Source organism: Choloepus didactylus, chromosome 21 (genome assembly GCF_015220235.1).
Source record: "Choloepus didactylus isolate mChoDid1 chromosome 21, mChoDid1.pri, whole genome shotgun sequence".
In the NCBI taxonomy this organism is placed as follows: Eukaryota; Metazoa; Chordata; class Mammalia; order Pilosa; family Megalonychidae; genus Choloepus; species Choloepus didactylus.
Window position 1 is genome coordinate 34,876,421 of NC_051327.1, and position 20,381 is coordinate 34,896,801.

The 20,381-nt window shown below is 57.2% G+C and overlaps 1 protein-coding gene across 3 annotated transcripts; it reads right to left on the minus strand.

Moving 5' to 3' along the window:
- Positions 1-1,712: 1,712 nt before the first annotated feature.
- On the minus strand, positions 1,713-17,232 carry CARHSP1 (calcium regulated heat stable protein 1). 3 transcript variants are annotated; one of them, XM_037815051.1, is made up of 5 exons: positions 17,141-17,232; positions 15,893-15,933; positions 6,226-6,393; positions 5,421-5,543; positions 1,713-3,731 (listed from the first exon to the last, which is right to left on the minus strand). In XM_037815051.1, exons 3-5 carry the CDS (start codon positions 6,384-6,386, stop codon positions 3,569-3,571), a joined length of 447 nt encoding a protein of 148 aa, XP_037670979.1. In that variant the 5' UTR covers positions 6,387-6,393; positions 15,893-15,933; positions 17,141-17,232; the 3' UTR covers positions 1,713-3,568. The 3 variants fall into 3 exon arrangements, with proteins under 3 accessions (XP_037670979.1, XP_037670977.1, XP_037670978.1); XM_037815049.1 differs by lacking the exon at positions 15,893-15,933 and having other exon boundaries at positions 17,141-17,160; XM_037815050.1 differs by lacking the exons at positions 15,893-15,933; positions 17,141-17,232 and adding an exon at positions 13,832-13,911.
- Between the last annotated feature and the right edge of the window lie 3,149 nt (positions 17,233-20,381).

Consider the following 20,381-nt stretch of genomic DNA (forward strand, 5'->3'; position numbering starts at 1 on the left):
CTCATCAGGCAGCCCCCTCCTCATTCCCTCCCCCAGCCGGGCACTGCTGGGGTCACAAAGTGACAAGCGGTAAATAATGTGTTTGCTGTGCCTTGTGCCAGGCCCTGTCCCCGTGCTGTCCACGAGCCCACAGAGGCCACCTGTCGTGCAGCGGGCGGGACAGGGCTGCCTCGGGGGGGCTGCCTCAGGGGGGCTCATCTCAGCCTCCTGTCGGTCAAATGGGGGTGCAGCCCCTGCCGCGTGTGTCATGGAAAGGAGGTGATTTCTGTAAAGCACCTAGAACAGTGGTGTTAGCTGTTACTCAGGCCAGTCCCAGGAGCCAGGACTTGCCCCCTGGGCAGTACCCCCTAGACCCCCATGAAATGTCAAAATGTCAATGTAAGATGAAGACACCAGCAGACGAAATTTAAATACAGTGGGTAAGAAAAACTAAACCCCGTAGGGGAGCGCCGCCAGCCAGCCTGGGGCTGCTGAGATCAGCCTCCCCGGCACCGGAGAAGCTGATGGGGTGGGGTGGGGGCCTCAGATACGGGGTCCCCGGGGCGCCCGGGCTTAGGAAGCAGGAATGGAGCCGGCTCCCGGGCGGGAAGCGCCAGGACGGGCCGGGCAGATGCCGCTGCGATCCGGGCGGTTATGCACTTCCGCTCCCGGGGCGCCGCCTCCTGCGCCCCCAAAACACTCCAGGGTCGCGCCCTAAGGGTGCCCGCCGTCCCCATGGGACAACTGCAGCGGCCTCCTGGCGCGGCCCCACCCTGCACGGCACCCAAGGCCAGTTCCAGGGCTCGTCCACCCTTCACCGGCGGCTGCTCTCCCAGACGACCGTCTTCCCGCGCCCCCCACTGCCAGTCTCACTTGCTCAGTGCTACAATCGCTGCTTTCACCTGCACACCTACTTTGCCTCTCAGAATAGGTCTGACAGGCTGGTCCTAGTTTTCCTAATTCACATGGAAAATCAATATATTGTAATATTAAAACTGTCCATTTCGGTACCACCCAAGCTGAGCATGCATACCCCCCCCTGGGAAAGGCCGGCTGGGGCAGAGCCTCCCGCGCTGACAGAGGCCCCCGCCCGGCCCCCAGCCTCAGCCCCCGCCAACCCCGGCCCGAGCACGCCCCCCACCCCGCCTGCCCTCCCAGAACCCGGGAGCCCGGCCCTCCACGCCGCCTCGCCTCTGCACACCCGTGTCTGGGGCGCCCTGGCTCCCACTGCTCCACCTGAAGAGGTTCTAGGTCCCCCTAAGGCTTTCTACACGCATCTAGTCGCAGCTCGTGCAGCCGATCACCCCCGTCCGCTGGCCCGCAGGGCCTCGGGGTGGGGCAGCCTCACCTCCGGCTGCAGCACCCACCTGGGTGCAGGAGACGAGCCCTGAGCAGACGCCCGCGGCAAACTTCTCACCCAGGGGTCCGATGGATGTGAGGTCACTCTCACAGGCAACCCTAAGATACCTCGGGAGCATCCACTTCTCAGCCACTGGCCAAATACAAGGCACTAATGGTTTCCTGTTTTTCTGTTGTCACGAAGCCACGGTGTACTGCTAAGCTTTCCTGTGCTCGAGAACAATGATTCATTTAAGTTAAGAAAAGGGAAGGATCCCATCTTATTCACCCCCCAAAATAACCGTAATGCAAAGGAGAAAGGCTGGGGAGACGCCCTTACCTGCAGCTTGAAGGGGAAGAGCCTTAGCTGGCCTCCGTATTAACCACACACAGCCTTGCACAAAACAAAACTTTATTTTGAGAGAAAGGTGGCCAATGGGGAAAAGGCCTGCACTGGGGGATGCTGGAGTCTAGTCCCAGCTCTGTCACCAACAGCCTGTGTCCCTCCTAGAGCCTCAAGGCATTTCCCCATCTGCAAACCGAAGCTCGGGGTTTGAGCAGAGACGGGGCTGCTCCAACCTCCTGCGGTTCTAGAACACTCATCGATACAATGAAAAGGATGTGGTAACCCAGGAAGGGCAGCAAGGGCAGGTTACAAAGGACACTGCTAAGCGAGAGAACCCAAAGGTCGCCTCCACACAGCAGATTCAGATTCCCAAGCTCACTGTGGGACACCAGGGCCTGAACCATGTGCCAAGGCGAGGACAGGGCCGTGGAGGTGCGCGGGGTGAAGACGCGGGGGCTCAGCCTCCGGGAGCCCGTGGGGGTCTTGGCCCAAGTGGCTCTTCAGAATGAGGCCCGTCCCCAGCAGACAGGCCTCTGGGGAGCTGAGGTGGGGGACAGTCCAAGGCTGGAGGGGAAAAGGCCACCTTTGACCCCGCAAAAGGCAGAGACAGAAGTGGGGGGGCCTTCACGGGACACAGAGGGAGGAAAACACCCCTCAGCTCCTGGCAGCCGCCACCGAGGCGGTTTGTATGTTTCACTGCACACGTAATCAACACACTAATTTCTTTGCTTATATTAAAACACTCCCCCAGTCATCTTCTACCTCCTAAATGGAGCAGTTCTGACACTGGAAACAACCAAGTCCCGGAGTGAAGATGTGGCCGAGGCCCTTCGTGCTTCTGGAATCAAATAATCCTCCATCTGGGACATCATGGTCCTCCCAAAAGCCACGGTGAAACTGTTGACTTCCCTGCCAGACAAATGTGTCCTTGACCACACAGGCCCACGTATTTCAAAACCTATGACCCAGTTCTATTTTTAAATCACAACTAAAACCAAACGGAATCAGAGCAAAGAAAATCCTAAGGATTTGTTTACTGGAAATATCTATAAAGTTGGCAATGCCAGCAGCAAAGTGCAAACAGCCAGCTCTGGCCAAGAGCTTTAGTTATTTAAAAAAAATTTTTTTAATCCCTAAATGTTTCTTAACCTGGGTTTTAAAGAAAACCCCCTCCACAAAGGTGTATTTCTCCTTCAACTTTTGGCTTTACCAGGCTGCCGAGGAAGCAAGCTACCCACTTTTTCTGGATCCAGAGAAAGGTCTGAGTTTAAAGAGCCCTCCTCCTTCAAGCTTCCTTCCCACACCTGCTCCCCCTCGCCCCCCACATCACCCCAACCACCATCTTTCAGTGGCAGAGGATGGGAAAGGGCCACTGGCGTTTGCACCAGGAGATCACTCAACGTGAACACAGGAGGAAAGAAGGCTTCTAAGGAGCTAGAATTCAGCCTCCCACTCCCAAAGGGCCAAGTCCCTCAGACCCGAAACCCACCCCCCAAAACCAGCCCAGCCCAGACATGAGGGACAACTGGGAAGAAATTCACCTGGGGAAAATCCCGCGGCTCCACATCACCCCTGGTGGACCAGAACTGGGGTTCTTGATCAACAACTCCAGAAGATAAAGGGACCCCCAACCCAGGCTGGGGGGCAGGCCCCCCACTCGGCCACCAGAGGGTGCCTCTTTTTTAAATGCTTTTAATGTTTTTCAGATGGTGAGAGTTTGTTGCGATGGTCAGAGGTTGTGCTGGGGGCGGAGACCACCCCATCCCTGGCCCCTGCCCCCCACATCCCTTCCTCCCGGAGATCTCTTGGAAGGGACCGTGCCTCTCCGTGGAAGCCCCGTCTCCTGCTTCCAGCAGCATCGCCAGTCGGGTCCTCCCCCCACGGTCTCCGGGTGCCCCGTGCCTCCTAGGAGCTGATGACGTGCCCGGACCACGTCTCGTGCTTGGTGCCCGGTGCCAGGTGTGTGATGACCACCTCCACGGCCTGCAGCTTCTCGTTCTTGGGCGGGATGGAGCACATCTTATAGGTGACCTCGTCGCCTTCCACGGGGACGTACTCCCCTTCCACACTGCGGGGCCGAGAGAGACCACTCAGTGCCCAGCTCGTGGCTCCGTGCCCAGGAGACCGCCCCGCCGGGCAGAGGACAGCAGGGTGTGCCCCCGAGTGGGTGCCCACCGACTCACCACCCAGCTCCCTCCCAAGGATGTTCTCCATCTGCCTTTCCACCTGACCCTGTCAGCTCCTACCCTGGGACTGAAAGCGCTCAGCCCCTCTTCGGGTGCTCACACTGGAACCAGTAAACGTGGGAGCTGTGGACCCAGGGGCATGAGAGCCCAGAGCAATCTGAGCCAAGGAGAAAAGCGAGGCCGGCACAGCACGAGATCGGAGTTGAGAGGTGGCTGGGGCAAGAGTTTCCCAACAGAGCTGCATCTCAGCTCTTGAATTCCCCAGGTGCCCAGTGAGCCTTCAAGAAGGTCCCTTTTGTGCTTAGTTAGTTGCAGGTGGGGTTCTCTGCCTGCGACCACCCCCAGAAGGTTCCCTTACTTTCTACGGGACGTAAGTCACCATCTCACCTGTGACGGGTAAGATGCCCACCTTGAGGCCCTCTGGATGAGAACCCAGGAGGAAAATCCCTTCAGACCCTGAACTCCAGCGCCAGCCAGCTCTCCAGGAACTGGTCTGTTTGGATCAGAGACTCTTACAGCCAATGCTCCTTCCCTTTTTGATTTGGCCACCAGGAAGCTCAGAAATAAATTTGCAGCCCACTTCTAGCAGCAAAACCAGACACTGCTGTATCTCTATCTTCCCTATTTGTTTTCTTACTAATTTATTTTTCGTGTTGCATGGTGTATAGCTTTACAATCTACTGCAAATCCTTTCTGGGAAGAGGCACTATGCAAATACGTTTATATATCCATGCATGCATGCCTGCATTCAAACATACATAAATGCCTCAGTTTAGCATCTTTCTCATGTCTACACTCTACAGGTGGGCTTTCCTGATCCCTACAAATGTTGTGGGAGAAGGTAAACTAGGGGTAGCTCTCCCACCACAGCAGATGATTTACAATGGGATCCCATTTTCAAAAACGTGATTCCGATTCTTTGTCAGATCTGCTGTGCGGGGTAAGGCTTTGCCTGCTGTGGCCTGACATGGGAGACGATGGGGTGCAACCGCGACAGTTGAGGGTGGGGGTGCCGCGTTATGGGCACTCGCCTGTCTGCAGGCTGCCTACCTGGGGGGCCAGGAAAAAAGGCGGGGGCTGCCTGAGCACCTTCCTGCCCCGAGGCCCGGGACGCTCAGGAAGGAAGGACATCAGTCTCCAAGTGGCGGGACAAAGGGCATGGCCCCAGCCACGTTCCGGAGCAGATGGGCCGGGACAGACCCAGCCACCCCTCAGCCGGTGGCTGTCCCTGCTGTGGGCAGGAAACGGGTCCCCAGGCCAAAGGGCTCCTCACCCAGCAGACACCCAGGGGCACTCGGACCCACCCTAGCAGTTCTCTCGCTCACACACGCGCACATGTACAGCACACAGCTGGAATCTCTCTCTCTCTCACACACACACCCTCAGTGACGAACACACGGCAACTGTCGCCCGCAGCTTTACACACACCAGTGCAGCCGCGTGCAGCCTCACCCCCACGCCCCGCCAACTCAGCCACTGTCGTCCCGGAGCCCGTCACACACAGCCCCCCACACCTGCTCCGGGCACATGCCTGCCCCTGGCCCCAAAGCCCCCAGCCCACCCGGACTCACTCAGAGATGTGCAGGAAGATGTCCGGGCCGCCGTCGGCCGGGGTGATGAAGCCATGGCCCTTGGACCGGCAGAAGCACTTGCAGACTCCTCTGTAGACTGGGCCCTGCGAGGCCCGCACCGTCCTGGCGGGGTGGGGATGGAGGCGTGAGAGGGGCTCCACACCAACCCCCAGGACAGCCACCTGCTTCCCTGAGGCCCACCCAGCTCTTCCCAGCCCCCACCCACTACTGGGCCCTGGGGGCTCCCGGCCAGGGCCTCCGAGTCCCGCTTGGCAGGTTGTACACTGCACGACTCGGGAAGCCATTCACAGACTCTGGTGACCCCAGCTCTGCAGTAATGAGTGGGTGGGTGAGCCCTGGCAAGTTCCCAGGCCTCAGTTTCCCCATCTGGAAAGAGGGGTTTGGACTAAACGATTTCTGAGCATCTGTCTGGGGAATAATTATTAATAATTATTAAAAAAGGCCAGCTTCAGCTCACTGGGCTCCAGATCCGCGTCTGCCACTGGCCCTACTTTGCAGTGGAGGAAGTCGAGGTCCCAAAGGGGAAGACGATTTTAAGGCCCCAGAGGTTTCCCACCCGTTGTCCCTGTCCCTCTCCCCACATGAGAGGCTCCGGGTGGGCCTGAGCCAGTGCCCCCCAGTTTACAAGGCACCTTCCAGCTCCCCTCACCCCTAGCCCTCGGCCCCACCCCCGTCTCCCCACATGACAGTCGGGGACACTGAGACCCAGAGAGGAATCCCTGGCCCCGCGCGGGGGCCCCGTCTCTGGAAGCCCCCCAGCCTCCCGGGCCAGCCTGAGACTCACGCCGAGAAGGTCCTGGTGCGGCGGGTGGGCAGCGGGCTGGGCACCACGTTGGCCCGTACGGGGGACGGCGAGCGCTCATGGGCCCGCGGGGTGTCCAGCAGCCCGGTGGCCAAAGGGTGGGTGGGGGGCTGTGGTGCCGGGGGAGGAGGCTCAGATGACATGGCTGACCTGGGGAGAGACGGGGGGCTCTCAGGGGCTCTTGCCTCACAGGCTCCCACCACAGCCATGTGCGCCCCTCGGGCACAGCCCTGCACGGAAAGGCCAGGTCTGTCCCCACGACAGATACTGTGTTCCTGGGGGGCAGGGACGGCACCAGGTCCCTCCGTGTCCCTGGCAACCCAACACCGAGCCTGGCACCTGCAGGGCACACCTCTCCCGACCCTGCTTCGTGCCAGACTTTGTTGGGGGAAGAGGGAAAACAGCAAGACGCAGTGTCCGCCTCCAGGAACCTCCGGACACACCAAAGAGGGGCTTGACCCCAAGCTCTCGGTCCCGAGAGGGACCCGAAGGGGAAGGGGCATTTCCAAGGCAGGCCCAGACTCAGACCCAGGCACTCTCATGAACTTCCACCCGCCCAGTTGCTGGCTGCTGCCAGGAAACCAAATTCCCTGCACCGCCCCTGGAGTGGGGATCGGATGTGTGCCAGACTCAGCTCGAGGGCTGGAAAGGAGGGGATTCCACAGCTGCTGCCTAGTTTGGGGCACTTCTGCCAAGAGCAGAGAGTGGACGCTGTGTTGAATGAATGAATGAATGAATGAATGAATGAATCTATCTGAAGGTACCAGGTCTACTTGGGCTGTGGCTCAAGGTCAAGTGGAAAGAGCAAAAGCCCCGGAGTCAATAGCCCTCGCTGAGTCTTTTCCTCCCTCTGGACTCAATTTCCCCAACCGGAAAGGGGGGCAGCTAGGTGGGGGTCTCGCGGCACCTTCTCAGGGAACACGACACAGGGTGGGGAGCCTGAACTTGGAGCTCATTCGGGGTCACGCACAGGTGGGACACGAGAGTCCAGGAACCGCGGCTAAAACGGCAGCCCAAGGCCACCCCGGCCCCCCGCGGCCCCTGATGAGTTTTATTTGGCTCATCCAGGGTTTTCCAATTTAAAACGCAAGCTTGTTTTTAAACATCTAGGCAGTCTGCCTCAAAAGCCAGGTTTCCAGCTACTCGTGAAGAAAAGCAGAAGCTCTGACAACCCTGAACCCCTGGTTTGCCACCCCGGCTCCCCCTACTCACAGTAACTGCATGGCCCCTGGGGCACCTGAGATCTCGGCCCACATCCCCCAGCGCCTCCCCTCTGCCCCCACGCCAAGGTCCCTGAAAAGAGCACAGCCCACCCTCCACACGCCCCCCACTCCCCTGTCAGGCCGCGTGTCAGTCCGGCTGGGAAGGGAGGCGGCCGGGTGGCCTTCCTGAGGAAGTGACATAGCTGCCCCCTGACCCCTTCTCTTAGCTGCAGCCGGCCAGGGAGGGCCGCAAGTCCGGGAGCCCCCACCTCATAAAGGCCCCAGCTGCCTGGCAGGGGGTCAGAGCTCCAGCATGACCCACCAGCACAGGTCACAGAGTCCTGGAATGTTCCAAGGCCCGGAATTCTGAGCAGGGGTGAGGTAGCAGTGCTCTGGGACATCAGGGAAAGGCAGGAAGCTGCCCTGTCCCCTTCAACCCTCTTTTCCTCTGGAGTCAGGCACATCTGACTTCAAATCCTACCACTGGCCAGCTGTGTGATTCCATGCAAGTTACTTAACCTCTCTGGGCTTCGGTTTCCTCATCTGGAAAATGGGGATTATAACAGTCCCTACCACTCACTGTTGCTCTGAAGTTGAAGTGAAATAATACACGCTAAGCACTTAGCACCCCATCCACCCAGAACAAGTGCACAGTAATTGTCTGCTATTGTTATAATCATCATCATCAGGTCATTCAACAAACAGGTGCTCCAGGCCCTGCTCATGGTACTGGGGACACAGAGCTGAACTTGGAGTCAGAGAATCAACAGGTAAACAAACATATAAACAAGATCATTACAGACTGCCAAAAGGGCTATCAAGAAATAGAATGGGATTAAAAGGTATCAGGGTGGGGGTGCTACTCTAAAGAGGTGTGAGCTGGGCCCTGAACCAGGGGAAAGAGCCTACAATCTGGCAATGGGAAGTAGGGGGCAGCCTGCGCAAAGGCCCTGAGGCTGGCAAGGGCCCAGGCATTGCTGAAGGCCAGCAAGGAGGCTGGGGGTTCTGGGGGCGGGGACAGGAGATGAGATGGAAAAGACAGGGTGCAGCTCAGTAATTATGCATCATCAGCATCAGCATCATCCGCATGTGTCTCCTCTTTTCACATCCATCTGTCTGTCTGTCTCAGCCCACCTCCCCTTGGGCTAAAGAAACAGGCCCGATTTGCGGGGTGGCCTCTTTCTCCAACCCAGCCCCCCTCGACTCCCCCAGTACACCTGACCCCTCAGAGGTGCCAGTGGAAGCCCAGGGCCACAAGGACAGCGGATGGCACAGAGCAGGGTCTTGAAGACAGGCCAGAGAATGACCCCAAGATTAGTTCCTGACCAGCATCAGAACCCAAAGCCCCTGGCTAGCGTGCATGGAGCCCGAGAGCGTGGGGACATTTGTACTCACATGACAGTGGAGGAAACTGAGGCACGGGGGGCACAAGTGATTCAGCCAGGAGGAAGGGCTGGCCTGGGAGAAGCCAGGGGCCTTGGCCACCAGCCACCAGACCCTCATGGCAGCCAGAGCCGACCCCTCCACCAGTGGGCCCAGCCAGGAGGACGGCGCAGAGGGAATGGCCTCCCCTGGGGTGGGGGAGGCTGGCTCCAAAGCTGGCTACCAAGAAAACAGTGGGACAGTGGGGAACCAGTCACCCTGGGGCCAGCTCTGGGGCCCCCGGTGCTCCCCCAGCCCCAGGGGGCACATGGATGGGGATGCCTGCAGCAGCCCTGGTCCCACCCATGGGCCTGGCCTCGGAGCATCCCCGAAACAATCAGGGCTCACCCTCTGTGCCCAGGCTGTGCACCCCCTCGGCTCCCCTCAGCTGGTGGTGAGGAAAGCAGGCACCAGAAGCTCGCGGATTGGCCTCTGGGCTGCAGCAAATTCAGACCAAAGCAAACCTAAGGCAGGTCATGCTGCCAGGCTGTGTGCACGGTGTGCCTGTGTGTACTCGAGTGTGTCTTGCACGTGTGCATATGGGTATGTCCCTCTCTGCGTGTGCACACGTCATACACCTGCAAGCAGGTGAGTCTGTCTCTGCACATGCATGTCAGTGTCCGGGCACATGGGCAGGTGTGTCCATATCCTTCTGTGTGCACACACGTGTAGAGTCTGTAGCTGTCCATGTGCCTGCACCCGTGCACCTATGTGTGTGCAAGTAAGGGCCTAGCGTCGCCAGTGTGTGCACGCCTTTGATGGGTGTGGGCCCTGAGGAACAGTGCCCACTGCAGCCCTGCCCTCTGGGTCCCCAAGACCCCCATTCAATAGTTATTGCTGCGCCCACTGTGTGCAACAAACAAGGGAACCAGCGCAACAAGGGAACTGTCCCATGGGGGAGACACAGCCCTGGGGCCGGGCAGCACTGAGCACTTAGCACACGAGCACTTCACTCATCTCAGCTCATTTCACCCCCATCTGAGCACGGGGGAAACAGACACAGCGGCTCCAGTAACTTGCCCAGGGTCACAGGGCTCATAGAAAAGCCAGGGAAATATGCAGCATGTCAGAAGGGGGTGGGGGCGGGGGCAGGGAGGGGTGGGGGGCTGGAGGTGAGCAGCTGGCCAGGACTACTCCCACCCTCCGCCCCACCCCCCTCAGCCTGCCCACAATCTGACAAGTGCCCAGCCAGGGGAGGGGGCTCAAAACCCGCAGGGAGGGCTGCAGGAAGCTATTCCCACACCAGCTGCCCCCAGAGAGGGGTGTGTCAGCAGGGCCCTGCCTCCACCCCCCACCCCCCACCCCTGAAAAGGCAGGAGAGAAAGGGGCCTCTGCCCAAAATAGCCTGGGAATTTTCCACAGGCCCTGCAGGTTGTCGGAAGATTCCAGGAGTTCAGCTGGTCCCGAGGTTCCGGCCTTCTGACTCCTCCCCAACCCACCCCAATTCTCGGGGGGCTCAGAACCCAATCTCGCAGGGCCCCTGTTAGTCACCCTTCCAGTCCTGCCTGAAAAGCCCACCGCATTGGAGCTGAGTGCCCAGGCACTTACTCTAGGGAGGGGAGCCTTGCCCCAGCTATCAGCCCTTCACACTTTAGTGAGAACAAGTGTGCAGTTCATTCCACAAGGCTCCATTCTTGGTAGCTTCAAACCTTCCTTGAGGACAGGCAGATAGAGGGGGCAGCAAGAGCAGCTTCTCAGCCACGCCAGACCTTCTCCAACCCTACTCTGCGAAATGGGAGTGTCTGGAACCTTCTATGAGCTTCTGGCCATGGCTGGGCATTGTGCTGAGATTCCTCCCAGCCCCAGGGCCAGACCACAGCTGGCAGGTTGGAAGGTGGGACAGACACTAGCCCGCACTAAAGGAAAGGGCAACAGTGGGCTGCAGGAGGCAGGGGCCTCCACACCCATTGGCAGAGGGGGTGGGCAGCGAGGGGTTCACTTTCTTTCACCCCTTGCCCAAAGGCCACCGCCCACTGGAATTTCCTCGATGAATCTCACATCAATCCAACACAGAAGAGGCGCTTTTGTTAGCCCCATTTTACAGACAAGGCAATTGAGGCACAGCAAGGGTTAAGCCAGCGCTTCTCATGCTTTAATGTGTCCACTCCAGGATCATCAGGTTAAAATGCAGATTCTGATTTAGCAGGTCTGGGGCAAGCGATTTTCTGCATTTCTATGGAGCTCGGACTGCCCCCCTCGGAGCTTTGCTCAAGACCCAGCCAGTGGCAGGGCGGGGGCCCCGAACCCAGTGTAGGGATGTGGAAGGGAAATGGGTGGAGGTGGCATCTAGGTGGGTCACAAAATTAACCCTAGTGAACCCCATTCTCATCTGTAAACTGAGGCAGAGAGGCAGCCCCACCCCCAGCCCAGCTGAGCCCCTGCCTGGCAGAACTGAGGGTGCAGGGCCAGGGGAGGGGTGGGTCGGCCGCTCCCGGACAGAGGAGGGTCCCTGGAAGCCACAGGTCGGGGCGGGGGGGAATGAGCCCAAGAGGTGGGGCTCTGCCGCACTCCCCTCCTTTGCTCCGGCTGGGGCAGAGAAGGGGGTGGAGAGAGGAGCAGAGCGAAGGGGTGGGGTGGGGGAGGGAGACTGCGAGGAGGGGGTGAAGGGGTAGAGGGGGCCGAAGAGGAAGAGGGGGAGGAGGGGGGAGGAAGAGGGGGAGGAGGGGGACTAGGAGTCACGGGGAGGGGGCCGGAAGAGGCAGGGGGCAGCCTGGCCCCGGGGAGCCCACCGCCAGCCACCGACGCGGAGCCAATAGCACCAGCCGCCAAAGGACAAACAACCAGGCCGGGGCGCCTGCAGCCCCGGGGCCCCCTTCCCGGGCCCGCCCAGCCGGGAAGTGCTCTCCCGCCCCCTGGGGCCCCGCAGTGCTGGGAAGAGGCCGGAAACCCGAGGAGCAGCCTCCCGGGAATTACCGCCTGGCTCCGCCACCTCCACCCATCAACAGCCCGGCGTGGCCTCGCCCGGCTGCTGGCGTCACCCCACCCCAAGCCGCCGGGGACCCCGGGCCAAGACCCCCACCCCATCCCCGTCCCTAACCACTCTGCCGCAGCCCCCCAAGCAACCCTACCCACAGGTCTCTGGGGGCTTTGGCGCCAGACCCGAGTTGCAGCCCTGTCTCTGCTCTTGGCTCCCTCTGCCACCCCTGGCAAGCGACTTCATCTCTTCAGGCCTCAGTTTCCTCATCTGTCAAATGGGGCCGAGGAACGCTTGCGCGCCTCCCAAGCCAAGCGCAGGGAGAGCTCGACAGACAATAGTGGCGCCGCGGGAGTGCGTCTGTCGGGCGCGGGCCTTCTGGAACACTCCTGCCCTCCCGGCCGGCCCCCGCGGGTGGGACACCAATCCGATGTCCTGACTTGGCCAACTCGGCTGGCCGCTGGTGGCCGGACAAAGAAAGCTCGGATCCGGCCGCTGGAAGCCGCCCTCGGCCACGCCCCCGGGGCCCAGACCCGCCGCGGGGCCTAGCTCGGCTCCGGACCGACGCCCCCCGCCCGGGAACAGGATCCCGACCTGGCCCTGGAGGGGCTCCCGGGCCAGGGAGGGGCGGTGAGGCGGACCCTCAGAAGGACCAGTACTGAGAACCGGGACTGCCCCGGGGACGCAGAGCTCGGCCGAACTGGGCCTTAAAGGATGACTTCAAAGATGGGGGGAAACCAGGGAGAGGAGCCCGCGGGGCAAAGCCCGGAAGGAGAGGGGCGAGGGGCGCTGTGGGGAGCAACCGAAAGCCCGGTGAAAAGTTGGGCATCACCGTTCCCTGCTGTCCCTCCGGTTTTATTGAGCTGGGGGTTGATTTGAACCAACTGTGTTTTTCCAAGTTCTCTCTGGCTTGAGAGTGGAGGACGAATTGGAGGCGCAGAACGGGGCACAGAGAGACCGAGAAATACATAAATAATTCAAAATGACAACTAACGTTTCTCCAGACACCCAGTGGAAATGATATCCCCGACCTCCAGATGGGGAAACTGAGGCTCCGAGCGGCCTCCCAAACAATTGCAAAGAGGCACCCCCACCTATGAGAACGGAGACCCTGCCTGGGGCGGGCTGACCCCCTTCCCCATACACACACCCACTCCAACCCCGGAACAACGAGGGGGTTCTGGGGCTTCCTTTTAAAAACCTAAAAAGAATGTTGCATTTCCTGCCTGCAGGATTCGGCGGGCAGCGCGGCCCGCGGGGGCGGGTGAAGCCCGCGTCGGCCTGGGCTCCCCCCCACCCCGCCCCATCCGCGCGCAAACACACGCGGCCCGCGCGCCCCGCGGCTGCTCCTCCCCCGGAGGCGGCCCGTCGCGCGGCGCCTGGACGGTCTCTCTCCGTCTCTCTCAGTCTCTCTCTCTCCCCGCCCCACGGCTCCCCCTCCCCTTACTCGCCCCCCCGCAATGGGCCCTGGCCCGGGTCCCACTACGGGGCCCACTGCTGGCGCGGCCCGGCCCGGCTGGGGGTGGCTCCACCTCCCCGGCCGGCGCCCCCCGCGCCACGAATCACCCCATCCATACCCGCTCGGCCCACAGGCGAAAGTGCTGGAGAGAGGGGGGAAGGGGGAGGGAGGGAGAGGGGGAAGAGGGAGAGAGGGGGGAGAGGGAGGAGGGAGGGAGGGGGAGAGGGAGGAGGGAGGGAGGGGGAGAGGGAGGAGGGAGGGAGGGGGAGAGGGAGGAGGGAGCTCTCCCCGCATGCAAAAAACAGGTGGCCTGGGGAAGGGGAAGCGCTGCCCGACGCCCGCCCCAAATCCCTCCGGCTGCTGCCACACCCACCCCTTGCCCCGGGGACTAGTAACCGGCTCCCCCAAACAGGCCTCGGCGGCCGGGGCATTTCCTGGGGGCCCGGAGAAGCCAGCCCGGTGCCCCCTGCCGGCGAACCAGGGGAGATGGGGGGGGCAGCGGCGGCCAAGGCCCCATCCCGGCAGCTCCCGGGATCTCGGGGCGGGGCCCCCCCTGCACCCTTCCCGGGATCCCCCCGGAAGACTCCCTACCTGGGGACACACTCCGCTCCGCCCGCTGCTCGGCTCCGACTGGGCGAGCCGAGGTGGGGCGGGGGCGTGGCCGGCAGGGCGGGCTCTCCGCGGCCCCGCCCAGAGCCCGTCCCGGGAGCACGCCGGCCAATGGGAGGCGCGCCGGAGCCCGGGGAGGCGGGGCCGAGGCGGGCGGGAGCCGCCCCGACGTTACCTTTGTGCTGGCGCCGGGGGCTGGTGGGAGCGCGGGGCCGCCTGGGCGGGGCGGGTCCCCGGGGGCTGCACCGCGGGCCCATCCTTCCCGGAAAAGGCGGAGGCCCCCGACTTTGCAGCCGTGCAAATCCTGTTTCTGACCGCGCGCGTCGGTTCCAGCCCCCACCTGCCCTTCCTCCCGGGATCCGCAGGAGCCGAATGACCCGGGGCCCTTGCGTTTTAGAGGAAAGAGAAGAAGAAATGAAGAGGGAGGGGACAGGCAAAGAACAGACGGGAGGAAAGGAACCGGAAAAAGGGAACTAAAAACGAAAAGAGAGAAAAAGACAGAAAGATTAAAACAAGGAAAGGATCTCTTATTTTTTTCTTAAAAATTTTCTTTATTTCCATTCCCTCCAAATACTCTCCATTAGCTGGAGGTAAACGGGGTTACTCCCATTTTACAGAAGAGGAAATTGAGGCACCGAGCACAGTGACCCTCTCTGGGAAACGGCGAGAAAGGGACAGGCTTCCTGGGGCCCGAGGCTCAGGTGGGGTTTGAGGGGGCGCGGGGAAGGGGAGGGGCATCCCAGAGCTCTCCTGGGAGGTCTCTGGGACCCACCGCCCCCGGCCTCCCTCCGCAGTCCCCGGCTGTGGCCCTGCTGCTGGGACATCGCCAGAAAAGCCCCGCTGCGAGAGCACCTGTTGGAAGTCAGGTGTGAACCTCAGACGCTGCTGGTGGGAATGACAATGCGATATCGGCCGACGTGGAAGCCACAGAGTGGCCACTTGACCCAGCAATTCCACCCCTAGGTACATACCCAGGAGAAAGGAGAAGTTACATCCACCCAAAAACCTGTGCACACATGTTCAGAGCAGCATTATTTGCAATAGCGAAGAGAACAACCCGTGTCCATCCATAGATGGTTGGATAAACAAAATGCGTTCTAAACATACCATGGACTATTATTCAGCAGTAAGAAGGAATGAAGTCTTCAAGCATGCGACAGCGTGGATGAACCATGAGGACATTATGTTGAGTGAAATAAGTCAGACACAAAAGGACAAAAGAGTGTATGATCTCACTAATATGAGCTAATTATAATATGTATCTCATAGACATAAAATCTAGAATATAGGTTACCAGGATACAGAATGAAGCTGGAGAACGGGGAGAAGTTGTTTAATATGTGCAGAATGTTTAACTAGGTCAAACTTAAACATTTGGAAACGGATAGAGATGACAGTAGCACATTATTGTGAGTATAATTAACGGTGCGGAATTGTGAGTGAATGTGGTGGAAAGGGGAAGTTTACCGTCATGTACGTCACCAGAAGGAAAGCTGGAGGTTGAAACATGGGAATGTATATAGCACAGTGAATCTTGTGATGGACAATAACTGTGATTAATAGTACAGATATAAAAAAGTTCTTTCATGGACTAGAACAAATGTACAACACTATTACAAGGAGTAATAATAGAAGGGGATATGGGGAAAATGTACCTATTGCAAACTATGGACTAATCTTTAACAGTAATATCTTAATATTCTTTCATTAGCAATAACAAATGTACCACACCAATGCTAGGATTCAATAATAGGTGGGGATAAGGGGTATGGGATGTTTTGGGTTTTCTATTTTCTTTTTATTTCTTATTCTGGAGTAATGAAAACATTCTAAAATTGATCACGGTGATGAATGCACAACTATGTGATGATACTGTAAGCCAGTAATTGTGTACCTTGGATGGATTGTATGGTGTGTGAACATATCACATATCTCAATAAAATTGCATTTAAAAAAAAAAAGGAATGAACTGATCCATACTATGACATGGGTGAACCTTGGAGACATGCTGAGTGAAAGAAGCCAGACTCGAAGCTCACTTACTGTGTGATTCCATTTATACGAAATGTCCAGAATAGACAAGCCTAGAGAGACAGAAAGCAGATAAGCAGATTAGTGTTTCATTAGGGTTTGGGGGCATATGTGGGGGGAGGTGCAGGATAGGGGTGTGATAGCTAAAGAGTCCAGGGTTTCTTTTTGGGGTGATCAAAATGTTCTAAAACGGATTGTGCTGTTGGCTGCACAACCCTGTAAGTACGCTAAAACCATTAAACACTTTAAATAGGTGAATGGTATGGTATTGAGTTGTATCTCAATAAAGTTGTTATTAAAAAACAAAAATCAGCCAAGTGGGGACCTGGGGGTTGGGGGCAGAGGGAATAAGGGAGGGATTGGGGGGCTGGTAAATTTCCGTCCCTCACTTGGGGCTGGGTACATAGGTGGACTCAATTTAAAAACATTCGTTTGGCCACGATAACCTGGGGTTTATGTCAATAATACATTTTTTAATGACCCGTCTGAACGAGGGTGCCCTACCTCCCCATTCCAGAGAGGAAAACGGAAAAGCAGAAAAATCTTCCCCTGAATCACACAAAGCCTTAACTGCCCCGGCTGGGGGTGAAGGAGACATTATTAGCAAGGCTGGGTCTAGGGTGAGCGAGGTCATCGTTTGGGGCCTGCAATTTAAGGGGTTGCCCCCAAACTCAATAAGCAGATAATGTTTTAATGCCATGTTTTTACAAATAACATTAATGCCAAAAGATCCCGATGAACAAAATACCTGAATTTTAAATAAAGGTGGGATCGGACCCAGGCCCGGCATCACCCTGCCTCCAATACCTCCCGCTCCCCCAGCCCTCTTTGGGGTCAAGAATTTGGGGACCAAGCCCAAAGGAGAAGCCGTCCCCCAGCACCCTCTGGGCTCCTCAAGAAAGAGGGGCTCCGTGCTCCGAGGCCAGCATGTCACCATCGCTATGCACCCCCCACACCCCTCACTTTATCCATCTCCTAGTCCTCCCCAGCAACACGCAGGTAAATATATTCTCATCCCGTTTTAAATATAAAGAAATTGAGGCCCAGAGAGGGGAGATGAGCTACCCCCAGCAGGTGACCCTTTGTGGTCACGTGGCCTTTCCGTGCCTCAGTTTCCTAATCTGTAAAACGGTTGTTGTGAGGGGTGAGGAGATAACCGTTGGATGCGCTTTAGCCCAGCACACAGCACCCAGTAGGACTGCAGCAGTGTTTGGTCCCTTTTTCTCCCTCCCATCCCGACAGCCCTTCTGCACCTCTCACCTCATCAGGGCCTCCTGGAATTCCAAACCGGGGCCCAATGCAGTTTGGTTCAACAGTCGTTCGTCACCCTTGTCATCCGTGCCAGGCTCCATGGGGGGCATCCAGACCTCAAGGGTGCCCACCCAGTCCCCACCCTGGAGAGGTGGCAGACGTGAACCAGATGGACCCAGGGAGCATCACTGCCTGAACCGATAGCAGGATGTCGTGTGGGGCACTGATAAGCCTCGGCCCTGGGAGGGTGCCCCACCCATGGGCCCGTCAGCCACAAGGGTGCCAGGAGGGCTTCTCTCTCCCACTTCTCTCATCCATCTTGGCCCCAGCTGATGGCACCAACCTGGAAGCTACCAGCTGCTGAGCGGGGCTGGCTTTAGATGTCTGCCTGATCCGGACCAGCCATCCACTTGGCCATCCGTCCGTCACCCACAAGCATTTATTGCTCGCGAGCTGCGGACCAAGCCCTGGGCTAAACTTAACACATCGGCCCTGTCCACCTGGAGCTCACCCTCTATGGGGGAGGCAGATGTTAGTCCAGCAATCGCACATGGGGTAAAACCCCACTGTGACCCCCAGCAGGGACGGTGCTGGCACTCGGCACTCGGGGAGGCAGGGGAGGCTGCTCTGGGAGGAGCTGATTGACCCAAGGCCTTAGGGAAAAAACAGGAAGTAAAGAGACAAGGGAAAGGACATTCCCGAGACAGGGGCCAGCCTGTGCAAAGGTCCTGAGGTGAGAGAGAGTGTGGTAGGTCCAGGACACGGCGGGAGAGCAAAGAGAATGTGGGGGTGAGATGGCAGAAGCCAGACTGGGCCAAATTTAGGTGCTTCCTTTAGAGAGTTTAATCTTTATTCGAAGAGCAAGAGTAGCCAGTTGAGATAATATAGAGACTCCTCCCTCCAAAATATAACTCCTGTCCACCTATTCATCCCCTCCACTCTCCTCTCCTCAGCTCAAGCCTCCACTGTCTGTCTCCTCTGTCTTCCCCTAATTTCCATGCATACCCTCCAATCCATTTTCTGTGCAGCAGCCAGAATGATCTTTCAGAAAGCATGAATCCAACCATGTCTTTCCCCTGCTCTTTAAATAAAATCCAAACACTTCTTTGGTTGTATCAGTTCAGATTTGACTTTGCTGCATATACAAGAAACTCAGATAAGGATCTTAGGGAAGTGAGAGATTTATGTTTCTGTTCTGCAAAAGAAGCCTGGGGTTGACAAGGCAGGTCTGTGGTCCTCAAGGACCTGGGCATCTCCTATTTTTCTGCACCACCAACAATGTTGCCTCATGGTCCCTTATGGCTGCTGGAGCTCCAGCCATCACACATCAGCATGTTGCATTTAATGAGGAAGGCAAGGAGTGTGTCTTCTCATCCCTCAGTTCTCAGACATCCTTGTCTGAGTAGCCCCCCATCCCTCCATTCCCTCTCTTTCCTGCCACCCTCTGCGTGCCATTTAGAGTTATCCTAAACTTTTCATTACCTTGTTTACCAGTTAATTTTCTGCCTTCCCTGGGACCACAACTTCCAGGAACACAGAACATCATCTGCTGAGCTCAGCTTGCATCTCCAGTGCTCGGCTTTGCTCCCCCACACAGAGTAAAGTCTCTTTAAGTATCCTTGAATCAATGACTGAATGCATGAATGGATGACATGTGTGTCATATGAAGCCATTTGTCACAGAGCACCTTTTCAAATCTTCAACACACTTTGGGAAATGCTTGCCTGGGCATTCCAGGGTCTTTTCTTGGACCTGAAAGAGCATAACTGAGGCTAGGAGTGGGGAAGCCCAGAGAACTCACCATGTCCTGCCCAGGGGTGGCGGGGGGAGGCTCGAGGTGGGTACCTGGAGAGGATGCCAGGTCTGAGCTACAAGCTACGTCTTGACGCAGGAGTGCAGGGCATTCCAAGAGGGGGACCAGCGTCAGTGAAGCTCACCTCCCCTCCCCTTGCCTTCCCACCACACAGGGGGTGCTGCCAGCCCCGAGTGGGAGTTTGGGGGGGCATTGAGGATTTCCCCAATGCCTGGGGGACACTCCCGATGTGGAGAACGAGGGGCCAGGGTTGGGGAGGTACTGGGACACTGGGACAGTCTCATTTGAGGAAGAATCACCCCACATCCGCACAACTTCCTGCAACCTGCCCCCCACAGACTACTCAGAATCATCAGTCAAGACCATGACGCCACATGACTTGAAAGCTAGAGTCTTTTTAGCAGGGTTTTTTTTTTTTTTTTTTTTTTTTTTTTTTTTTTTTTTTTTTTTTGCGTTTTATTGTGGTTATTGCTTTTGTAACCCTTTTTTAGTTTTTAAAAGTTTTTATTCTGGTAACATATATACAACATAAAATGTCCCATTTTCACCACTTTCAAGTTTTCAGTTCAGTGCTATCAATTACATTTACGATGTTGTGCTCTCATCACCACCACCCATTACCAAAATGTTTCCATCCCCTGAAACAGAAACTGCCCCCGTTAATCAATAACTCCCCATTCCCTGCTCCCCCTGGCCCCTGGGAACCCCACATCTAATTTCAGTCCCCATGAATTTCCCTATTTTGATATTTCATTATGAATGAGGTCATATAATACTTGCCCCTTGTGTCTGGCTTCTTCCACGTAGCGTAACGCTGTCAAGGGTCTCCCACGTTGTAGCATGAATCAGAACTTCACTCCTTTTTACAGCTGAAAAATATTCTGTTGTATGAATTCACCGCATTTTGTCTACTGATTCATCCATCAATGGGCACGTGAGTGCTTTCCACCTTTTGGCTGTTGTGAACGCCGCTGCTGAAGGTGCATAAGTATCTGTTTTCAGTTCTCTTGGGTATATACGTTGGAGTGGAACTGCTGGGTCAGAGGGCAGCTCTATGTTTAACTCTTGAGGAAGCTTTTGGGCACAGTTTTAACACACATTGAATTTTCTAGGAAGACAGGTATCGTCTGTACATGGGCTGCCCAGACCACATCAAGAGGCCACTCTGGGAAACCGAGTTCCCAAGCGACACACCACTGAAACATCACACACACACACACACACACACACACACACACACACACACACATACACACACCCCTGGCATTTCTGTATGGGACTGCATTTGTAGTTGACACAGTCCCAGGGATCCTACAAATACAGGGAGCTTATTTCAAAGCACCAAACGTGAAGTGCCAGCAATATTTGATTGAACAGTGTCTTACTTCTGTTTTTCAATAGCTTTATCAGTGTATATCTGATATACAATAAGCTGCA